This window comes from Xiphophorus couchianus, chromosome 7 (assembly GCF_001444195.1).
Source record: "Xiphophorus couchianus chromosome 7, X_couchianus-1.0, whole genome shotgun sequence".
In the NCBI taxonomy this organism is placed as follows: domain Eukaryota; kingdom Metazoa; phylum Chordata; class Actinopteri; order Cyprinodontiformes; family Poeciliidae; genus Xiphophorus; species Xiphophorus couchianus.
This window is the reverse complement of record NC_040234.1, coordinates 19,178,091-19,197,543: the sequence shown is the minus strand read 5'-3', so window position 1 is coordinate 19,197,543 and position 19,453 is coordinate 19,178,091. Positions and strand designations below refer to the sequence as shown.

Sequence of the window (19,453 nt, the reverse complement as noted above, 5' to 3'; positions counted from 1 at the left end):
AAAAAATCAAACAATAATATAGTACAATAGGATTAAGCTGTAAAAGGGGAGAAAAAGAACTTCAGATCTTGACTCTGATCAGATAATATGCGTACTTCTATGCCCCGAGGTAAGCTTACATATTTGATAAGCCAGTTGCAAATTTCAATATTTAATCAGCCTGTTGCAGATGAACAGGATGTGAGAAGGGAAGAGCGATCAGGTGTGCTGTTCTGTCCAGATACGAGGTAGGACAATGTCCTACAGCTATTCCCCCTGTAAGTATTTTATTAAATAGCTGACATGAACAGGCAAAAATCTAGAATGACAATCAGGCTTTGTGTTTTTGTGTTTGCTTCTGTAAGGCCTGTCTTTTCAGAGGCCCACAAAAAGGTTTCTGTTAATCATGTCAGCAATAACAACATACTAGATTGTGCTTCAGGGCACATGAGAAGCATGCATGCAGAGCTGTACCATTCCACCGTTTGTTGTCATGACCTTACAATGTGCAATCATGACACTCACATAGTGAATATAAACAAATGCAATAGACTGGAACGTCCATGACTCTGTGCCACAAACATCTTAGACAGGGTTATTTGTGAGCACTGGACTGAAACCTGCAATGGAGACATTTACACATACATGCATAGCCCAATGTTTAACTGTAGTGAGTGGCTGCAGATAAAGATGGTATATACAAATTAAAACATCTTGTTTTCTTTTCATTGGAAAACATGTGCATATTAGTCTAGAATTTAACAGTTGATTTATTTCAGTAATTCGAGCCAAAAACTGAAACACATTAGTAACAGAGTTAACTGTTATGAATAAAAGCTTATAAAACAGTGTTCTCCAGAAATTATATATAAACATTGTAATATGACTTAAGACACACACACACGCAAAATGTATTTCACGTAGAAACCAAAGTCCCAAAGTATGAAGGAAGATTAGATAAGCAGAAAACCTAAGATGCTTGCAGTGTGATATTTGGGGGAAAAAAATTATTTTGTTGTTGTGAATTCAATTAAATAAACTTTCTGAGAAAATCTTAATGAGACACACCTAAATTTAATTAAAATTAATAAAATAAATTTTCGAGATTTTTTTTTTTGCTCCAACACAAATTAGGTGTGAGGCTTCACACTCACTTTTGACTCTTGAGCAGATGATGAGTTGAGAAGTGTGGACACTAAAGGAAACCTTTCTTCTTACACATAACACATTTCAACCTTGATCTACCTTAATCTCTTTGGACATCATCACATGCTCCACTATGATTGCTGTGACAACCAGCACACACGCATATTCACCCCCTCTGCTCTTACTCTCAAGCAACAGATTTAAACTAACACAAACACACATTCCCGTAGCTGTCACACAAAAGGAAAGAGAAAGACAAAGGACTCCAACACATACACAACGCTGGTGATGCTTGCGGAATACAGTAGGAAGCAGCTAGGTATTCATTTTTCTAAAACAAATCAGTGAGTTTTTAAAATTTTTACCGTAGCACAACCTTAGCAGGTCATTTATGCTTGAGTGGGAAGAAAATGCATTTTAAAAATGTAATATGAGATTAAAACTAATGAGCAGAACACAGCGACTTTATGAAAATGTAAAGCCCTAAATCTTAAATTACATATGTGGACAACAAACATATTAGCTTTCTCCTAAAATGTTTATACAAATGAATCCACCTTTTTATGTCATCTTGTAAAGACCTGCTTTTTTAGCCTTCTGTCTAATTAACATGTGCAAAAGTTAGGAGTTAAAAACTATAATTCTTGAAATAAGTAAAGAGCTAAAGGATTATTAACATCATTCACATTTTAATATCAAGATGCACATTCTGCTAATCTAGGCAGTTTGACCATGTGATTGAAACATGAAGGACAAGGGACACATCTAAAAGTTGCAGGACTCTGGCCCTTGAGGAATGCAGTTTTAGACAATTAATTTGGAACAGGAACATCCTAGTCATGGTCAAATATGGTCGTGGTAGTGTTTGACCAAATCAGAGGCTGATTTGTCGTAACTGATGGAACAATACGTTCTGCTTCCCATCAAAAAATCTGTCCAAAATATATCTGAACATACCGGTCTGTCTAGCGGTTATTAGGAGAGAAGTAAGTGTACCAACAATCCTGCACTCCAACACTTAAACCTAAGGGTAAAGTGGAGCCACACTAATCTAACAGTTATATTTTGAGAAGAAGCTGGTGTAGCCAGAGGGAACCCACACAGGCACAGGGACGACATGCAAACTCCATTCAGAAAGATTAAACCAGATATCTTCTTCCTACAAGGCAACAGTGCTAACCCCAACCCCACTGAGCAACCAAGTGAAGCAGCTCTTGTAGTTGAACATTCTTAAATTTACAGCTTTACACATAAATAACACAATATGTACAAAAATAATCAAGTGAAACTGCACCTTTGCTTCCCAGTTCTCATGAATATTTCAACTGGCTTAATGTCATTCATCCATAAATCAGGAAAAGTTGCTTCTTCCTACTGCCTTTATGAAACATACATGCATGAGTGCAACATGTTTGCCACTTTAGTGTTATTTTTGCAGCTTATTGTCACGGCTGCTGGAAGATTTTATATGGCAATGATTCTGTTCTGCTGGAAACAAAACGCACTTGAGCAGAAATGTGCACGCCCACGCAGTTTTCTAGAACTACTATAAAACAAGTGCTGCTAAAGTTGCTACCTTTACTCCACTTTTCAGCCCAGCAATGACCTCTCACAGTTATAGACAAAGCTTCTGTTTTTGACCGTGCTCTAAATCCCTCTCAGTGAAATTGGGCATCTTATGTTCTCTTTTGTTCCTGGTTTCCTTCTTTTCTCTCTTCACTCTCGTCAGCTTTTATCTCGTCGAGCCTCTCCTTTCTTTCAAATCCTCTTTTCTCCTTTTTTGTACTGGCTGTCTCTGTTGTCTTCGTTAGGCTGCCTCGGTGTAAAAAGTCCTGCTCTGATTCAGAACTCCACCACGGGCTGAATACATCGGCTTATCCTCTGAATGTATGCCTGCTTTTGTGTGTACTGTGAGGCAATTTTATGATAGAGAAAATGGAAAGCAAGAGGGCTGTTCATGGAAATTTGTTATGTGACCTCCTTCCTGGCTGCTTGACAAAACGTGTAGTGTTTGGACAGGGTGGTCGTTGCAAAGCACTCAGCCGTCTATCGACTGGCAGCCATTGATCTGCAAAATCCAATGACTCACTAGCTGCTCAGAATGCAGTCCACATACATATCCACGCAGACGTGACTGCTGTGTGTGTAAATGGGTGCACATGTAGACACTGACTGATTAAAGTAATTACAGTCCACAAATTAAATGAGTATAATTGGCCTGGGATATTTAAACTGAGTTGTTCTTTTGAAGATTGTAGTTAAAGGACATTAGTAACTCCCCGCCCTCACGCAGTAACTGAGAAAACAATGCTGAAAAAAAAAGTTGAAATGAAAATGCTAGTTTTATATAGCTGAGGTTGTTTTAGCTGTGAAAGCATGAAAGAAATATGTTATGAACTACATGTCAATACTTACTGTATTGGCCATTCCTATATCTTGTTGAACCGTTTTAAGAAGCAAAAGATCTCATAAGGTTGACAGATATTAGAAAGAAAAACATGTTTAACAGCATGCATTCTGCTTGTGGTGATTGTATTAATTTTCACTGAATGTTGCTTTTAGACCTCATAGAACCTTTGGGGAACATTCCCTGAAGGTTCTATAAAGGTTATTCCATGCCAGTTGGAGATACTCATCAGAGACAATTTATAGAACATCCTCTGAAATTTTCCAGAAGGTAGCACCTTTAGGCCGATGGGGTAAAAATACTCTAAAAAATAAAAGGCAAAATAATAGTCTATTTCCATCAATCACCTGTGCCAAGTTTGTACCAGTCTTGAACTGGCCGCTCCTGTTTTAGGGAGTGTACGTTCTCCAAAGGTTGCATTGTGAGTATTGTAAATAACCTGCAGGAAACATCTATTGCATGTTCCCTGGAGGTTCTATAAAGGTTACTTTGAGAAAGTTGGAAATAATCTTTAGGGAAACCTTTTAGATTCCCCAAATGTTGGACCGTCAATGTCCTTTCAGCCATCGCTTCTGAAATTGCAGAATTTTTTTTTTTCCAGATCACTTGATTTCTGCCATGGGTCAGACTTTTTAATTGTTATTGGGCATATTACCAGAAGCAGTGATGAAATATTTCCCTATATTTACTTGAAGTATTTAAAGGTTGATTTGCTCATGCAGCCTTTCAGTAATGAGACTTTATTCAACCAGACTTCTTGTAACCAATAATGTAGTTGGCCCATTACCAATTATTCATTTTCCACACCAACTTATTCCATTATCAAAAGTTTAACATATATAAAGCGGTGTGAAAAAGTGTTTTGTCTCCTTCCTCATTTCCTATTTTTGTCACACTTAACTGTTTTAGAACATCAAACCAATTTAAATATTAGTCAAAGACATATATCATAAAGGGAGACAGAAAATCCAGACATATTAGGCCCTGTGTGAAAAAGTAATTCCCCCATAAATTGAACTGGTTGAGCCACGCTCAGCAGCAACAACTGAAATCAATCGTTTATAACAACTGGCATGGAGTATTTTACAGTAGTGTGGAGGAATACTGGCCCACTTATATATGCAGAATTGTAATTCAGCCACATAATAATCAACATCTTCATTTAAAGCTACATTTTGTGTTCACCTGTGATATACATGACCAATTGGCTTGATGTTCTGAAACACTGAAGTTAGACAAACAAGTAAAATAAATAAAATCAGGATATATACATTTCCCCACATGTAAAAACACTTTTTAAGTTTTAAGACTGGTTATAAATGTGACTGAATGGTACTTTGTCTTTCAAGTCTCTGCTGTTCTGGAAATATTTAAAGGCCTGTGCCTTGAGCAGACTGTAGCTCACAGTCTGCTCATTGATTTAGCTGGTATAAAAAATAAGCTAAAAGAATTACTTAATTTACCACCACACAAGGAAAACAGAGAAAGTGCGCCCCCTGTAGTATAAATCGACACAACTACGTTCTCTAAGCAGGATTAGGAACATTAACATACGAAAGGTCACAGACTTATGTATCTGATCAGTTTTCAAATAATTGCAGCTGTTAATCAGTTAATTTGAATATTTCTAAAACATGCTCAGTAAAATGCAGCACTTAAAAGAAAAGGTTTTAATTTGTTGAGGTTTTTAATAATCATCAACACATTTATATACAAAGCAAGCAACAATATCCTGTTCAAAGAAACAAAAGTATCCTAAAATGTATTTTCTTGTTTTAGTCTCATTAAAATAGCTAAAGTTTACCTCAGGAAATCAATTCAACAGTTATAAGAAGACATTTTACAGAGCAAAAATTGACAAAAACAATTCTTCAGAGATAATTTTGTAGTTTACCTAACCTGGGTATGAGTGAAAAAGCTGGATGGAATTAACAATTACATGCCCCTCCGATGAAGATAATTATGAATTATGACAAGATCCTATTTTAATCAGAGTACACTTGTCCCTTACAGTTTTTATGACCACCAAGTTTGACTTTGTTCTTCAATTATTCAATGGGGTAAACAAGAACGCGCACACCATAGAGGCAGAGATAACAGCTTTTCCACATCTTAAGTGTTTGAATGATTGGGCTTGTTGGGTGTCTCAAGTTTCCACATCAGCATCTGCTTTATAATCAGTCTTTTACCGGCCACCTGAAGACAAAGGTGTTTGTATTTCTTGCACCTATTGTTGTGCCTTTAATACAAACATCTCAATACCCCGATTGTCAAAAATATTTCACAGTAACATCAGGATACCCTCAGCTTTCTGCTTTGAAGACCATACAGAGATTAAAAAAAATAAAAATAAGCAAAAAACGAATAAAGGTAAAATTCACTACTGCTACAAACATGTATTAGAGTGAAAGTGAAATATTTGAGTAGCTCTATTTGACTGCTTGCAAACACATTTAAGAAAATGTTATTGTGAATCAGTCTTAGGTGAAGCTAAAATAACCCTAGATAAAAAATTTTTTTTTTAAAAAACAAAATTACTGAGGCTTGGGAGTTTTTAAATCATCACATCAATGTTGATCTCTTATTTCACATTTGTATCCATGACATTTATTTCAACCGTCCTATAGCACTAACTGCAATGATGCCGTCACAAAGATCTAGTATAACTCAAGGTGATGGTAGGAATTCCCGACGCATACCAAGTAGTTTGTTCCTCTAAAGTGATCATAAAAAATTTTAATCCAGAGCAAAGCTTATTCCGAAACAGACGAAGCCCAACAACGCCCAGACAAAATACCACACCAAAGATGAGATTGGCGCTGTAACCACAGATGTAATTTGCACACAACCAGGACAGTACTTAAGCTTTTTCTTCCATATTTAATATAGTAAAATGTTCTAAATAATGTGATCTTGCATCCTGTTTTTCTCTTACGTTTATAACTCAAATTTGTATGAAGACATCACAAGTGAGGATCAACTAGCTTTTAACTTATTCTGCATTATTTGATCATAAAACCAGGGGTTACAGGTAACTGAAAAGAGTATAGAAAAAAACAAGTAGTTGTCTGTTTAACACAATCCTAAAGAAAAATAAAGGTAAAACAGTTTTGGAGAAGTTCAGAACATATACAAAAGCGTTTGACCCACAGGTTCGTTTGGTTTGTTTCTTCCTCAGGTTTTCTAATGGTCTTGCCTAGGTGAGAAGCTGCACCATTGGGATGATGGTGAAAGACATCAACACAAACATACTCACTGTACAGTCATACAGCTGTGGACCTCAGTGCGTCCACTTCTCTCAGTGGCATCACAGGTGAAAGTCTGCAAGTCTCTAGCTCTTGTACAAACAAACCGTGGGAGCAGTGTCGAGCAGTTGGCTCTGCTGGCGCTCCTATGTTTTATAGCTGCAACAAACGGAGCTCCTCCACTCTGTCAGATCATCTGGCTAACAGAGAGAACTGTGGGAAAGAAGGTCCTTTAGGGGATCTTACATTTTGTTTCAGTCATTAAAATGAAGTGGCTGCAAACAGAGAAAACAAAAATAGGTATATTTAACCACAGAGAAAAAAAGATAAACACAGAATATCAGTCAGTAAAATTAATTTTAAAAAAGTTTGGAAGGATAATTGAAGCAAATAAAGGGTTATGAAGATTATGACCAGTTTTTATCCAACAACTTACTGAAAACTGCTGACATTTCTCGTTAACCTGCTAAAAGTCTTTTTATACATTCAACACAGGTTCAGGGAGTTTTAATGAGTTATCGATAAATGGCTTGACTAATCATAAATGATAAATGATTCAGAAGAGAAGACTGGCTAACAGGAAAGGCGTAACGGCAAAAAAACTAAGCCAAGGGGTAAATCTATATAGGAGAATTGTCCAATATGTACAGATAACTTGTTAATTTTTTCTCTCTTTCCTAAATAAGTGTTGAAAACAAGAACTGAAAGCTATTCGGGTGATGACTTGTGAAAATAATTCTAAATTAAGAAGTGTCCCCATTGCTGCGGAGCCGCTGATGAGCTGACAGCAAGCTTTAAAGTGTGACTGTAAAAATAAATAAATGCGTGAAGAGGTTCAGTGAGTATGAGTGAGTATATGTGTATATATATATATATATATATATATATATAAATAAATTCAAATGCTGAATATTTTTAATAATCAAAATTATTTATTGTAATACCATACAGACATCTCCAGGACATGGGGTACATCTGTTTCATTCGTTTGGTTAAGGTACACTGTAAAAATAGGATTTTCTAGATAAGAGTTTGCTTTGCTGCAATCTTCCCCATTAAAGTGAAAAAAGAAAGTGCTCTCAAAATGATTTTTTTTTTTTTTTTTTTTTTCGGATCAGACAATATCAGGATGCTGCATTGGCAAATAAAAATAAGCTGTGAAAGCCATTTTTCACAGCTTTTGGAATCAACTTAACCCACTGAGGTCACTACATTATAAAATGCCTCATGCAAAGCACAAACTCTGTGTATGTGGAATGTCCTGTCACTTTTATGTAGCTCAATGTGCACGACTTGTAAAATTGCAGAAGTGAGCCATCAGTTTTACTGTGGTGCTGTTTTATGGTTTAAAACCTGTGTGTGATGCAGCTTTGTTCCACTTTATTTATTTTGCTATCATATCCTGTCTGTTAAACTACACAAGTGGGTTTACCAGGAGTTTGTAGCCGAAATAACTTGTCTGAATAATAATGTAATTCAAGTGACTGAATATATCTGTGCTGTCAGACATCAACAGACTTGTTCATTGCTGATCTGACCCCCACTCTGCAGCATTTCTTGGTGTTTAATTCATTGTAAAGCAGGTAACTGTAGTCTGAACACTCAGGACAGATTTTAATAACTGATGTGACTTCTTGTTGTTAAGCTTGTTAACCTTCATCTAGATATAAACATGTAAATACTGGTATAAATATGAGAGATTTTAAAGAATTTTAGGTATTTATTTCTTATTTATTTACCAAAGTATCAAAGTTCTTGATTCATAAGAAAAGTCACCCATCTTAAATCCGATAGAGACCCAATATAGGTAGTGTGTAGAAGAATATGAAGAACACAATGCAGATAAAATGAAAGCTACCATGAAAGAAACTTGGGCTTCGTTAATATTGAAGCAAAGCCATAGGCTGATCCTCTTCATGACACACTGTGCTGATGCAGTAATACATAAAACCACATGTAAGGCATATTGACACACATACCATAGGTGGGCCAACATTGTTGTATTAATATATTTGTCATTGGTCATTTTCTGAGCAACTGGGGGTTTATTTATTAGCCAAAACCGAAAATCTTCAACATTAGCAGAAATAAATGCTTGAACTATATCACTGTTTATATTACTCTAACATATGCATCACGTTTTTGAATAGAATTATGAATAACTTTTTACAAGTATTCAAATTTACTGAGATGTACCAGTAATTTTCACTAAATTTATTGGGTTTAGGTATTGAACTTGTATCAAACTAATTTAAATGGAATATTGTTTTTTAAAGCAATGAAAAAAAAAAATCAGCTGAAGATTTCACCTTGTGGCCTTGATGGTTTTAACTCTCGTCATCCGACACATGGGGCTTCGCAACAGCCATCTCCTCTTTGCTATTTGCAATCATCTTGCACTTCTATAGAAACAGATCAAAAAGAAACATTGGTTAGTTCTGAAGTAAGACAAACATAATTACAATTTAAATATTCCGAATTTTAATCTTAACTTTTCCACATTTTCCCAGTTGGTATTTCTGCTCTATGCAACATTTATTTATTAGTAATTTTAAGTACCGTATTTTCCTCACTATAAGGCACACCTAAAAACCTTCAATTTTCTCAAAAGCTGAGAGTGCGCCTTATATAAGGACCAATATTGAGCCACAACAGGTCTCGCAACTACGGTAAGCAGCCGCCGACTTCCTTTTCCCCCGTAGAAGAAGAAGCACGCGGTGCACGCTGGGTTTTGTGTAAAGACCCCAAAATGGCTCCTATTAAGAGACACGCTTACGACGCAAAGTTTGAACTCAAGGCGATCAGTCACGCAGTAGAACACGGGAATAGAGCAGCAGCGAGAGAATTTAACATGAACGAATCAATGGTGCGGAAGTGGAGGAAGCAACAGCTGTTTATTCATTTTGTAAAACAGTTAAGCCCATTTACCTCTGTGAGTTCCTTAATGGTATGTATGTTGGCCTGCTGAGTGACTTTCCTCTTTGCTTCCTCAATGTGGTCCAGGTTTAGAGACGGAGTTGGAGGGACAAGACTAGGGGGGGGTTTATTAGTTATGGTGGGAAGAGGGGCAAGTGGTGGCATAGCGGCAAGGGCTCCCATGTTGGTCAAGGCAGCAGTCATGGTGGCTGCTGTCATACTTGCCACAGCAGCACTCATGGTGATGTTTGACATAGTGGGCATTCCAGGAATACTTGATAAGCCCATTGGACCCATATTGGGCATATTTGGCATTCCCATGCCCATTGGAAGAGGTAACGGTAAAGGTAACGAAATTGGGGCCGGGGACGGGGTAGGGAGAGGGAGCTGGAGAATAGCTTTTGGCCGAAGACTTTCTGGAATAGGAACCCCTGCCTTGGCACACATGGCAGCAGCATTCGCCTTGGCTATTTCAAGCAACTGGTCCTTATCTGAGGAGAAAAGGAGTGAAAATGAGACAGAGGAAGGGGTAATGCAAACAAGAAGGTTGGTGCACGCAGTTTATTTATTCACAAACTAAATGTTTTACCCAGATCAGTTAGCCTTGGAGGTGTTTTGCTAGCACTGCGTCGTGATCGGGACCCTGAGCGGCGTTGCTTGCGGAGAATGACAACTGGAGAGTGACTTGGTTCCCTCTTCCATCTGTCTCGTCTGTCAAATGAACGACTGCGGAATGCTGGCCTTCTTCCTCGACCTCGTGACCTTGACCTGCGTCTGCGATCTGAGGAGCGGGACCGTGATCGCCTGTTTCTGTCTCCTGATCTGGATCTTTTCTTACGGCCTGTGGAGCGGCTTTTAGATCGCTTATTCCTATCCGGGGACTTGGACCTCCTCCTTCCCCGGGCATTCGGTGTACGAGATCGCCTCTTGCGAGCTGGAGAGCGGGATTTGGACCGGCGGTTCCTGGTGCGTGACTTGGAGCCAGAACGCTTGCGCCGTGTGGTGGAACGTGAGCGTGATCTCCGCCGTCGAGTAGGACTCCGAGATTTGGACCGTCGCTTTTTTCTTTGCAACGGAGAGACGGAGTCTGTTTTCCTAACCGGAGACTTGGACCTTAGGAAGGATAAATATTCAGAAGAATTAATAACTGCACACAATGACGCTTTCCAATGCAGACTATAAGTCAGAAATCAACTTGAGAAAGAAGGAAGACTCATCAAATTTCAATGCCTGACTTGTATTGGATATTTTTATACCAACTGAAGACCTAATTTTACAAAGTTAACCAACATCAAACCCCTTTTAAAAAGCCTCATAATACAAACCTGGACAACTTTCTTCTGGATGCCGGCTTGGATGTCGAGCGAGAACGTTTCCGGCGATCAGCAGGTGAGTGTGACTTGGAAAGCTGCTTCTTTGGTACTTCTGGAGATGCTGAACCTGAGGAGCTTTTCTTGCTCTTTGACACAGTTTTGACTGGAGATTCCTCATCGTCATCTGAGCCTTCTGAAGAATCAGAACCACCTGGGCCGCTGGCTGGCTCTTGGGAAGCAGATCTTGAACTGGGAGCAGGCAAGTTTGCAAGCTGAGTGGGCTGATCCTGCAACGTATCCGAGGGACTCTCACTTTGGGGTGCAGCGTCAGCTGCGGTAGGCAATGGTTTCAGATCACCTGCTAGATGCATACACATTGCATAATCACCTCAATATCTGATCATTTATTTCACTTAAATGTATTTATAATGTTAATAACCTAACAAAAGTTTTACCTGCTTCAAAACACGGTGTGCCATTTTCTTCAACAATTTTTTCTTCTGGTGTCTTCTCCTTGGCAGGAGGGGAAGCCTTCTTCTCTTGAAGTGGTGGGTTAGATACTGATCTTGCTGAAGATGAACTTTCAGATCTTCCATCACTAGATTCAGACCTTGACCTGGATTTAGATTTTTTTAAACCTGGAGAGGCAGATTTAGACTTTGACCTCCTTCGACTCCTTCGTGGAGATTTTGACCTCTTTTTGCTCAGCTGAGGTGATCGGTGTCTTCGAGACAAAGAGCGGGATTTTGAACGTTTTCCGGACCTTGGTGGCGAGCGATTCCTCCTTCCAGGAGATCGAGAACGTCTTCTAACTGCTGAACGGGATTTGGACCGCCGTCGTGGAGGAGGGCTTCTTGATTTGGACCGTTTGCGAGGACTCCTGGATCTGGAGCGACGGCTGCGCTTAAGCACGACAATGGATCTTGAACGACTTCGTCTGCTCCTGCGGGCAGATCGAGACCGTGAGCGGCGGGATCTGGGTGGTGGTGTCCTCCTGCGCCGAGACAAGGAGCGACTCCTGGAGCGCCTGCCTCCTGCACGCCTGGCTGCTGATCTTGATCTAGAGCGACCAACAGGGCGTCTAGACCTAGAGTGAGAGCGACGGATTTTTGTGATGGAACGTGACAATGAACGTCGACCAACTGCACCACTTCGCCTTGGCGACCGGGTCCTGGAGCGCCTTTTACCTCCACGGGAACGTGACTTTGACCGTCGTCGTCTCCTTGGAGACCGAGACAGGGAGGGGGACCGCCGCCCTCCACGCTTAGGGGATCGTGACACTTTTCTTTTGGGAGATGGAGAACTTCTGCGTCGCTTTGGGGAAACAGACACAGAACTCTTCCGTCGTTTAGGAGACTTGGACTTGCTTGGAGATTTTGACGCCTTCTTCATTGGAGTGGCAGAAAGAGAGGTGGATCGGGACCGACGACTGGATCTCTTCTTCAACTTTTGGAATGGTGAGAGCGATGTTTTCTTGGTTTTAGGAGAGGGCGAGCGGGACTTGGAGTGAGAGAGCCTTTGACTCTTCTGAGGAGATGAAGGCAGCTTTTCCTTGGAGCCTGATCTAGAAGGAGTTCTGGATCGTTCTTTTGTTAATTCTTCTGGATGAACCTCAGCTTCTTGCTTGATAAGACAGGGTGACGGTGAACGGCTGGGGGCCAATTCTGACCTCTTCATTTCTAAGCTCTTAGAAGGAGACAACGGCCGGGGTGAATCAGGCTCCTTGACCTTTGCCTCTGGTACTAAACTGGTCTGATCTTTCAGGATTAGGTCATCTTTTGGAGTAGTGCCTTCCTGTTTTGGGATAATGTCAGGTAATTCCTGTACATGCATAAATTTGGCTTCTCCATAATTGCTCTCAATCTTCACCTCAACAGTGTCTGTCTGTGTTATCTCATCTTGGCCAGCAGAGGGTGATGTCTTATCCTTTTCTTTATCCTTTTCTATTTCATTGGCGCAACTATGGTTCTCTTCAGTGGAGGGGACTTCCATGTATGATATTTCTTCCTTCTTCACTTCAGGCAATTCAGGCTTTTGCATTAAGATGGGAGCAACTTGCTCCTCCCCTTGGCTGTCCTTGGGATCTGGTCGGGATGTTGGCTCCTTGAGGTCAGACGAAACAGCTGGAGAATATTTTCCATTGCCAGCTGTTTTACCTCCTTCACCTTCAGAGTCAGAACCTGAAGCTGAGCTGCTGTCAGATGGCGAGCGGGATGATTTTTTTTCTTGCTTTTCATCTTTCTTTCTCTTCTTTTTTTTCTTTTTGGCAGCTTGTCTTTTATGTTTCTTAGATTTTGAGCCTCCATCTGTATCTACACAATGGGAAAGAAATAGTCACAGTTAATATTACCAAAGGTATTTATTGCATTACTTTAAGAAAAAAGACACAAATTATGGTTGTGTGTCACTTCCATTTACCTGTAACTGCATCTTTTCTTTTCTCCTCTTTCAGTCCTGTGTTTTCAGTTCCAGCTGCTGCTGCCAATCTAGCACTAGAGCAAAAAATGTATCCAATTTACTTCCCATGTCTAAAACACTAAATAATTGTGGACATGAGCAAAGTAGGATGTTTGCTCATGTTGAAATAAAAATGTTCTAAACATTATTTTTATTTTGAGAATATTACAATATGAACCCATAGTATAATCCAGTTCCTGAGTAGGAATCAGATCAATAAATAAAACTCAAATGTATCCCTTTTTATAAAACATTTCTATTCTCTATCCGTTATCACAATGGATCACTGTTTACATGTCCACTGACATTTCTATTATATTTGAGGGAGTCCCAAATATGATGAGATTTTGTTGGTTTATTCTTCATTGTATAGGTAATTTTCTGTAATTGGTTGGAGATCATTTCGGCAATCATTTACTTATTTGGGGTCTTTTTGCCAACAGCATACTTAAATATATAAAACTTTGTTTTAGTTTAAGCGTTGTCAACTGTGGAATGCAGGGTACTATAACTGTGAAACATTTTAAATAGGGACAGGAAGAATTTTAATCTTGAATATGTATTAACTTGATGCCATACAGTAGCCATATTTGGCACCATCGGATTTGTTTGTTGTTTTTTTAAGGCTCTTCTTTTGACTACTGAGGACAGGCACCAGTCCTCCAGCACAAATTAAACCCCAGGAATCAACAGTAATGCAAAAACTTACAAGTAAATTGTTATAGTTAACAAAATGAATGTTTAAAAGCTAGGACAGCAATGTGAACATTAAATATATGTGTTTTATTACCAAAATGTAATCAAGAAATGTTGTTTGGGTTCAGTTTATCAGGACTTAATAAATTACTTTGCTTCAGAGTTAAGATTTTATTTAAAATATTTAATGGAAAAAAATATCTATTTTTGTCTGACCTGGCTCTAGTGGTCCTTCTTGGTGGAGGTGGAGGCTCTACATCCGACTCTGCGCCAGATTCTGAACTGCTCTCCTTCTCGCCTTTTCTCCTCCTCTTCTTCTTTTTGCTTTTGTGTTTTCTGTGCTTCTTGTTTTTCTTGTGGGGCGCCTCAGTAGCTTCCTTGACATTCACGTCATCTTTCTCAGGCACTTCATCCTCACCTGTACACATATGTAGTAACAAGTATTTTAGTTACACAACTCTTTTTAAAATCCACAACAAAATACAGGGTAAATCATCAGGAGATTATGCCGAGATTGTCTTGGCAGTGACCAAAGTGGTTCATGTCCAGTAATCAACCAATGTTTCTTAAATGGCAGTGCAAATGATCCTTTCAAGAAATTATAACAGAATTGAATCAAAGAGCACACAAACAGGCATCTGCCTAATAGCAGATTTTCCAGACGTAATTAAAAAACATATTTTTAGACAAAATAAAATGTAGCATATAAAAACGTCTACGTAAATTAAAAAAAGATTAGAAGAAATGAAGGCAACACTGGTCAAGTACAGATTTGGAGCGCTACGCATTATGTACCTGATGGAACGTCCACTGCACTTTCCATTACGGCAGCACAGAAATGTGGTAAAGAGCTCTCTTAGTGATGCTGGAGTGGATCTCTCTCAATAAATGCTGTGGGGAAAAAAACAAAGGTAATAAAATCTAAAGATACATTATAACTAAATATCACTTATGCATTTAACTCAAGCATATCATTGGTGTAAGCAGAGCAGTGCTTGTCTGTCAGTTGGCTAACATTTATTTAAACCTACATATGAGCCAAAAATTAAATCAACCTATTAGCTAAACCACAGACAGTTTTAGAAACCCTGAAAACACCAACACAGAGAATCTCAGTCAAAAACAAATTAAAACAACCCTGGAAAAAAGTTGAGCATGAAGGTTTTTAACACAAAGAAAAAAGAATTCCACTTTAAAATCCTTTTCAAAGAGTTTGTAAGAAAAATAAAACATCTGCATAATCTGCCAGCATTTCTCCTGCCTTAGATTCGACAAAACTGGTAATCTCTCAGCAAGGTAGCTACAAAATATAAGCAGATGCCTTTGACAAAGTAATATTTGAACATCATTCAATTATTTGGTTTTTAACTATAATGAAAAACAAAATAATCAAAGAGGTGTCCTGAATGATTCAAACACTGGCACATTCATGTCGTCTCCATGCTGATTTTGCTGCTTTGTCCATTTTTCACAAGCAATTCCTCTCTCTTAGTAACACAGGCTTTGCTAGATTAATAAGAACAATAAAGTAACTACAATGACCAACTGGTTCGGCAATTTCCACTTTCAAAAAACTGATCTAGTACAAATTAAATTATAAAGAAAGATATAAACGAATTCTCTGAAGAGGTACAGTGTCTTCCATAGAACAGTACAATATAATTATTACTACCAAAATATTTCAAACATTGGCTCAACAGAGCAACTCTTAAAACAAAAACAGAGCTGTGGAAAAAGTATTTACCCCCTTGCTTTGCTTTTCTGCCCCACTTAAAGGTTTCAGGTCATCAAATGTTAATATCAGACCAATACATCCAGAATAATTAAACTAATCAGTTTCAAATGATGCTTTCATTTATTAAAGAAATAAAGTTATCCAAGTCAACCTGGCCCAATGTGAAAAAGTAATTACCCTATAAGGGTGGAACAACCCTACCCTTTGACTGCCATCAAATGTGTGTGATATCTGGCTTTGAGTCTTTTACTCAAGAATTTTTGGTCCACTCTGCTTTGCACAACTGTTTCACAATTAAATTAGAGTTTTCCAACATGAATGACCTATTTCGCTCACAGCATCACAATCGTATTTAAGTCTGTGCTTTACTGAGTAATTCAGAGATGATCTGCTTTGGATCATTGACTTGTTGCAGAACTCTAGTGTTTTGAACAACTCAAGACCATCACACTACCACGACCATGTTTGAATATAGGTATGACAGATGTCCTTTTTCTAAAAGGTCGTGTTTTACGTGAGTCCTCCACTTACCAAAAAGTTTCACTGTTGTCTCACCAGTAACACAGAATATGTTTCCCCAGTCTAAAAGAACTATCAAGATATTTTTGGCTGGTTGGTGATGACCTCTCGATTTAATTTTGATAGACCAACCATTCCTAGGAAGGTTTCTCGCTGTTTCTTATATTCTCTATTTGAGAATAATATTTCACACTGCGTCTCAAAGCCTTAGAAATGCCTTTATAAAACTTTCTAGACTTATGCTAATGATTACTTCTCATTAGTTCTTGAACTCCTTGCAAAAAGTGTACTTTTTGCTGCCCAACAGGTTGTGTTTAAGATATTTATTGATTCTTCAAATCTAACAGTGGGGAAAAAGGTTGTTCATCATATTATATTCATAATTATTACGGAGTGTGATTACTTTCTCACACAAGGTCAGACTGTTTAGATTAACTTTTAATAAATAAATCATATACACCCTGCTTGTAGTATCTACTTATAATAAATTTGCCCGATATTAAAAATAGTTTTTCTTTAAGTGTAACCAAATATACAAAACAGAAGATATCTTTAAGGGGGTAAATAAATACTTATTCACAGAACTACATACTGAGATATTTAGAATATGCGTTGTAAATTATTGCCAGTTATTGTCATTTTTATTTAACAAAATGTACATTTGAATAGAAATGTTAGTATTTACATACATCAAGTGTCCTTGAATTTCAATGTTTGAACTACTGTAATTGTCTTATTTTTGAACCAACTACCATAATCTTGGAGTCCTTTAAAAGTTATTTCAATGCGTTTTAACATGATTTTTGGCTGTTTTTGTTTTGTGAAACAACTCTTGAAAATAAAGTTAAGAAAGTAATTTAAACATTTTATATAGTGGGATTTTTTTTTAAATTGCTCTAAAAACATTTATTTAAAAAAAGAATACTAATAACAGCACCACACAAACAAGGATGAAAAGTCACCAACATGATCTTGAGTATAAACCACCATTAGCGGCATGTAGTACATATCTGCTGTAGAGTGCGTATCATACAAATCACAAGAAGTCAAACTACGCTTGCAAAACGGTACTAAAGAACCAAACAAAAAACAATTCACGCCATATATTAATAGCCCTTAATGGATGGTACTTGATGAAATAATGTCCAAACAGGCGACATAATATTAAATCCACAAGAAGCTTTTTTTATATTTTTAATGAATGAATCCGACTAATTCAGTTAATTCATTCACAACGTAAAATGTTATCAGATGAAACCTGACTAAGTACTGATTTGCAGCAACCAAAAAGCTGCGTTGAAAGCGGAGCTAAATTTGAACAGAGTTCTGCACATCGCCATCCAGTAAACACGTTAGATAACGTTGACCAGTGTCAGGCCTACAATGCCCTGACTAACATTCATCCACATATGGTAGCCGATGGCTTTGGCTAGTCAACTCAAACTGATCCGTAAGAATAAAATACGCCATATTTGAAAAGTTCTGAAAACTGTTTAAAACATTTATAAAATTATTAGCCCCAAGAGCCAAACATCGTCGTTGCAGGAAGATGCGGCCTCACACACCGACAACGCACTAGCAGCTCAAACCTTGAAGCTAATGTAGCTGCTAAACATTTAGCTGCAAGTGATGTCAACAAAGCAAAGCTATTCCTTTGTCAGAGTTTTTAACTGTACAGCGCATATTTACCCGGTTTACGTTAAATGGCTCCGGTTCGTGTAGAGAAAAGGGCAGACGAGTACTGCGCTGAATTGTGCGAAATCAAGCAGTTGTTGAATATGCTAACCGTTAACGTTAGCTTGCTCTCTGCTCCGCCATGATGGAGAAAGGTATCCCAGCATGCCATGGTGCGCGGTTTGAATGACTGCGTCACTGTTTCCCAGGCAACACCACAGTAAACCAGTGACTCTGAAAAGCCGCTGTTTTTAGGTTGTAATTGGGACCGCTTGGACTACCTTTAGTGGTTCTCAAAAGATTTAGTGTCAATTATTTGCCAAGTTAACTGTGTTTTTTGTGCTTGACAGCGGAACACGAGCAAATGTTTGTGACCAAGTATGCTGTGTCATTTAATCCAAACTTGGACCTGAGTAAGATCAAAATAAAAATTCAATACAATTCAGTTTAAGAATACTTAAATAATACCAGGGGGAAATTACATGTTGTTGTGACCCTTTTTTCCTCAAAGAGTTGCTAATGGGCATGGGCAGGAAGCTCTCATGTATTACAACAACTCAGAGGAAGCCTCTGACTGAAGATGCTGTTGTTTTATTGAGAAGGATGCTCAGAGTTGTCTGTAATTGTCTTGATTTTATGATTAATCCTTTTTTGCACAATAATTTGCAGATGTTCCAGAGAAGTCCCCAAAACAGAACCAGCCTTATTTATCAACCTTTATAGCTCTCTGGTTCTGACACTTTTGCCTCAGTCAGTGATTGCAAAAGAGATTTCCCTTACACAACAAACTTCTAAAAGATATACAGCAAATACTGAAGTACCTACATCTGTTCTCTCCCTTCTTGTAGACAGCTTAAAGGCTGTTCAATACTTCATGCACCTGATGACAGCAGTCATTAAAATATTTCTGCAGATGGCAGGAATCTGTTTTGTACTGGAAGTCTGAGGTGTACAAAGTGGAAAGGAATGGTGAGCACAGTCCTCTGAGTTTTTTCTGTGCAGCTGACCATGTGATTAGACTCATGACCCTTTTTCTTCAACCCATAAAATACTCTTAGACCAGTGCCTCTGTATTTTTTTGCATGTCTTCTGTCTTCTCAAACTCCCAGTCAGTCCTCTTTACACTGCTGGCGGTCTTTCCTTATTAAAATTATTCTACATCTCAAAGAGAGTTGTTCCATTCCACTGCTGACATGTGCTTGCTCTGAGATTGCTGCAAAATCAAAGAGTCTTTCTTAGATTTTTACTAATCAGTGTAATAAGCTAAAGGTACAGTGGCCATTGTCTTACAACTGATTTTCAAAAGTATATAAAAGTATATTTATCTATTGCAAAAAACATTAAGGATAGATAACTGGTAGCTAGA

The 19,453-nt window shown here is 38.2% G+C and overlaps 1 protein-coding gene across 5 annotated transcripts; it reads right to left on the bottom strand.

Moving 5' to 3' along the window:
- Positions 1 to 5,187: 5,187 nt before the first annotated feature.
- Positions 5,188 to 18,280, bottom strand: sona (SON DNA and RNA binding protein a). Of its 5 annotated transcripts, none has more exons than XM_028022984.1 (10): positions 18,200 to 18,280; positions 14,955 to 15,050; positions 14,376 to 14,577; positions 13,425 to 13,498; positions 11,462 to 13,318; positions 11,019 to 11,367; positions 10,283 to 10,806; positions 9,706 to 10,184; positions 9,087 to 9,179; positions 5,188 to 7,052 (listed from the first exon to the last, which is right to left on the bottom strand). In XM_028022984.1, the coding sequence occupies exons 2-9, from the start codon at positions 14,980 to 14,982 to the stop codon at positions 9,105 to 9,107; spliced, it is 3,588 nt and encodes a 1,195-aa protein (XP_027878785.1). In that variant the 5' UTR covers positions 14,983 to 15,050; positions 18,200 to 18,280; the 3' UTR covers positions 5,188 to 7,052; positions 9,087 to 9,104. The 5 variants fall into 5 exon arrangements, with proteins under 5 accessions (XP_027878785.1, XP_027878784.1, XP_027878786.1 ...); XM_028022983.1 differs by having other exon boundaries at positions 18,103 to 18,269; XM_028022985.1 differs by having other exon boundaries at positions 5,188 to 6,990; positions 18,103 to 18,269.
- Positions 18,281 to 19,453: the final 1,173 nt, after the last annotated feature.

Bases quoted from the DNA above. Each gene is read 5' to 3' on its own strand.
- sona (XM_028022984.1), bottom strand. From the start codon at position 14,982: ATGGAAAGTGCAGTGGACGTTCCATCAG. The intron at 11,368-11,461 runs GTAAAACTTTTG...GTATGCATCTAG, and splicing joins CACACCGTGTTTTGAAGCAG to CAGGTGATCTGAAACCATTG. The intron at 10,185-10,282 runs GTAAAACATTTA...TTTTCTCCTCAG, and splicing joins TCCAAGGCTAACTGATCTGG to ATAAGGACCAGTTGCTTGAA.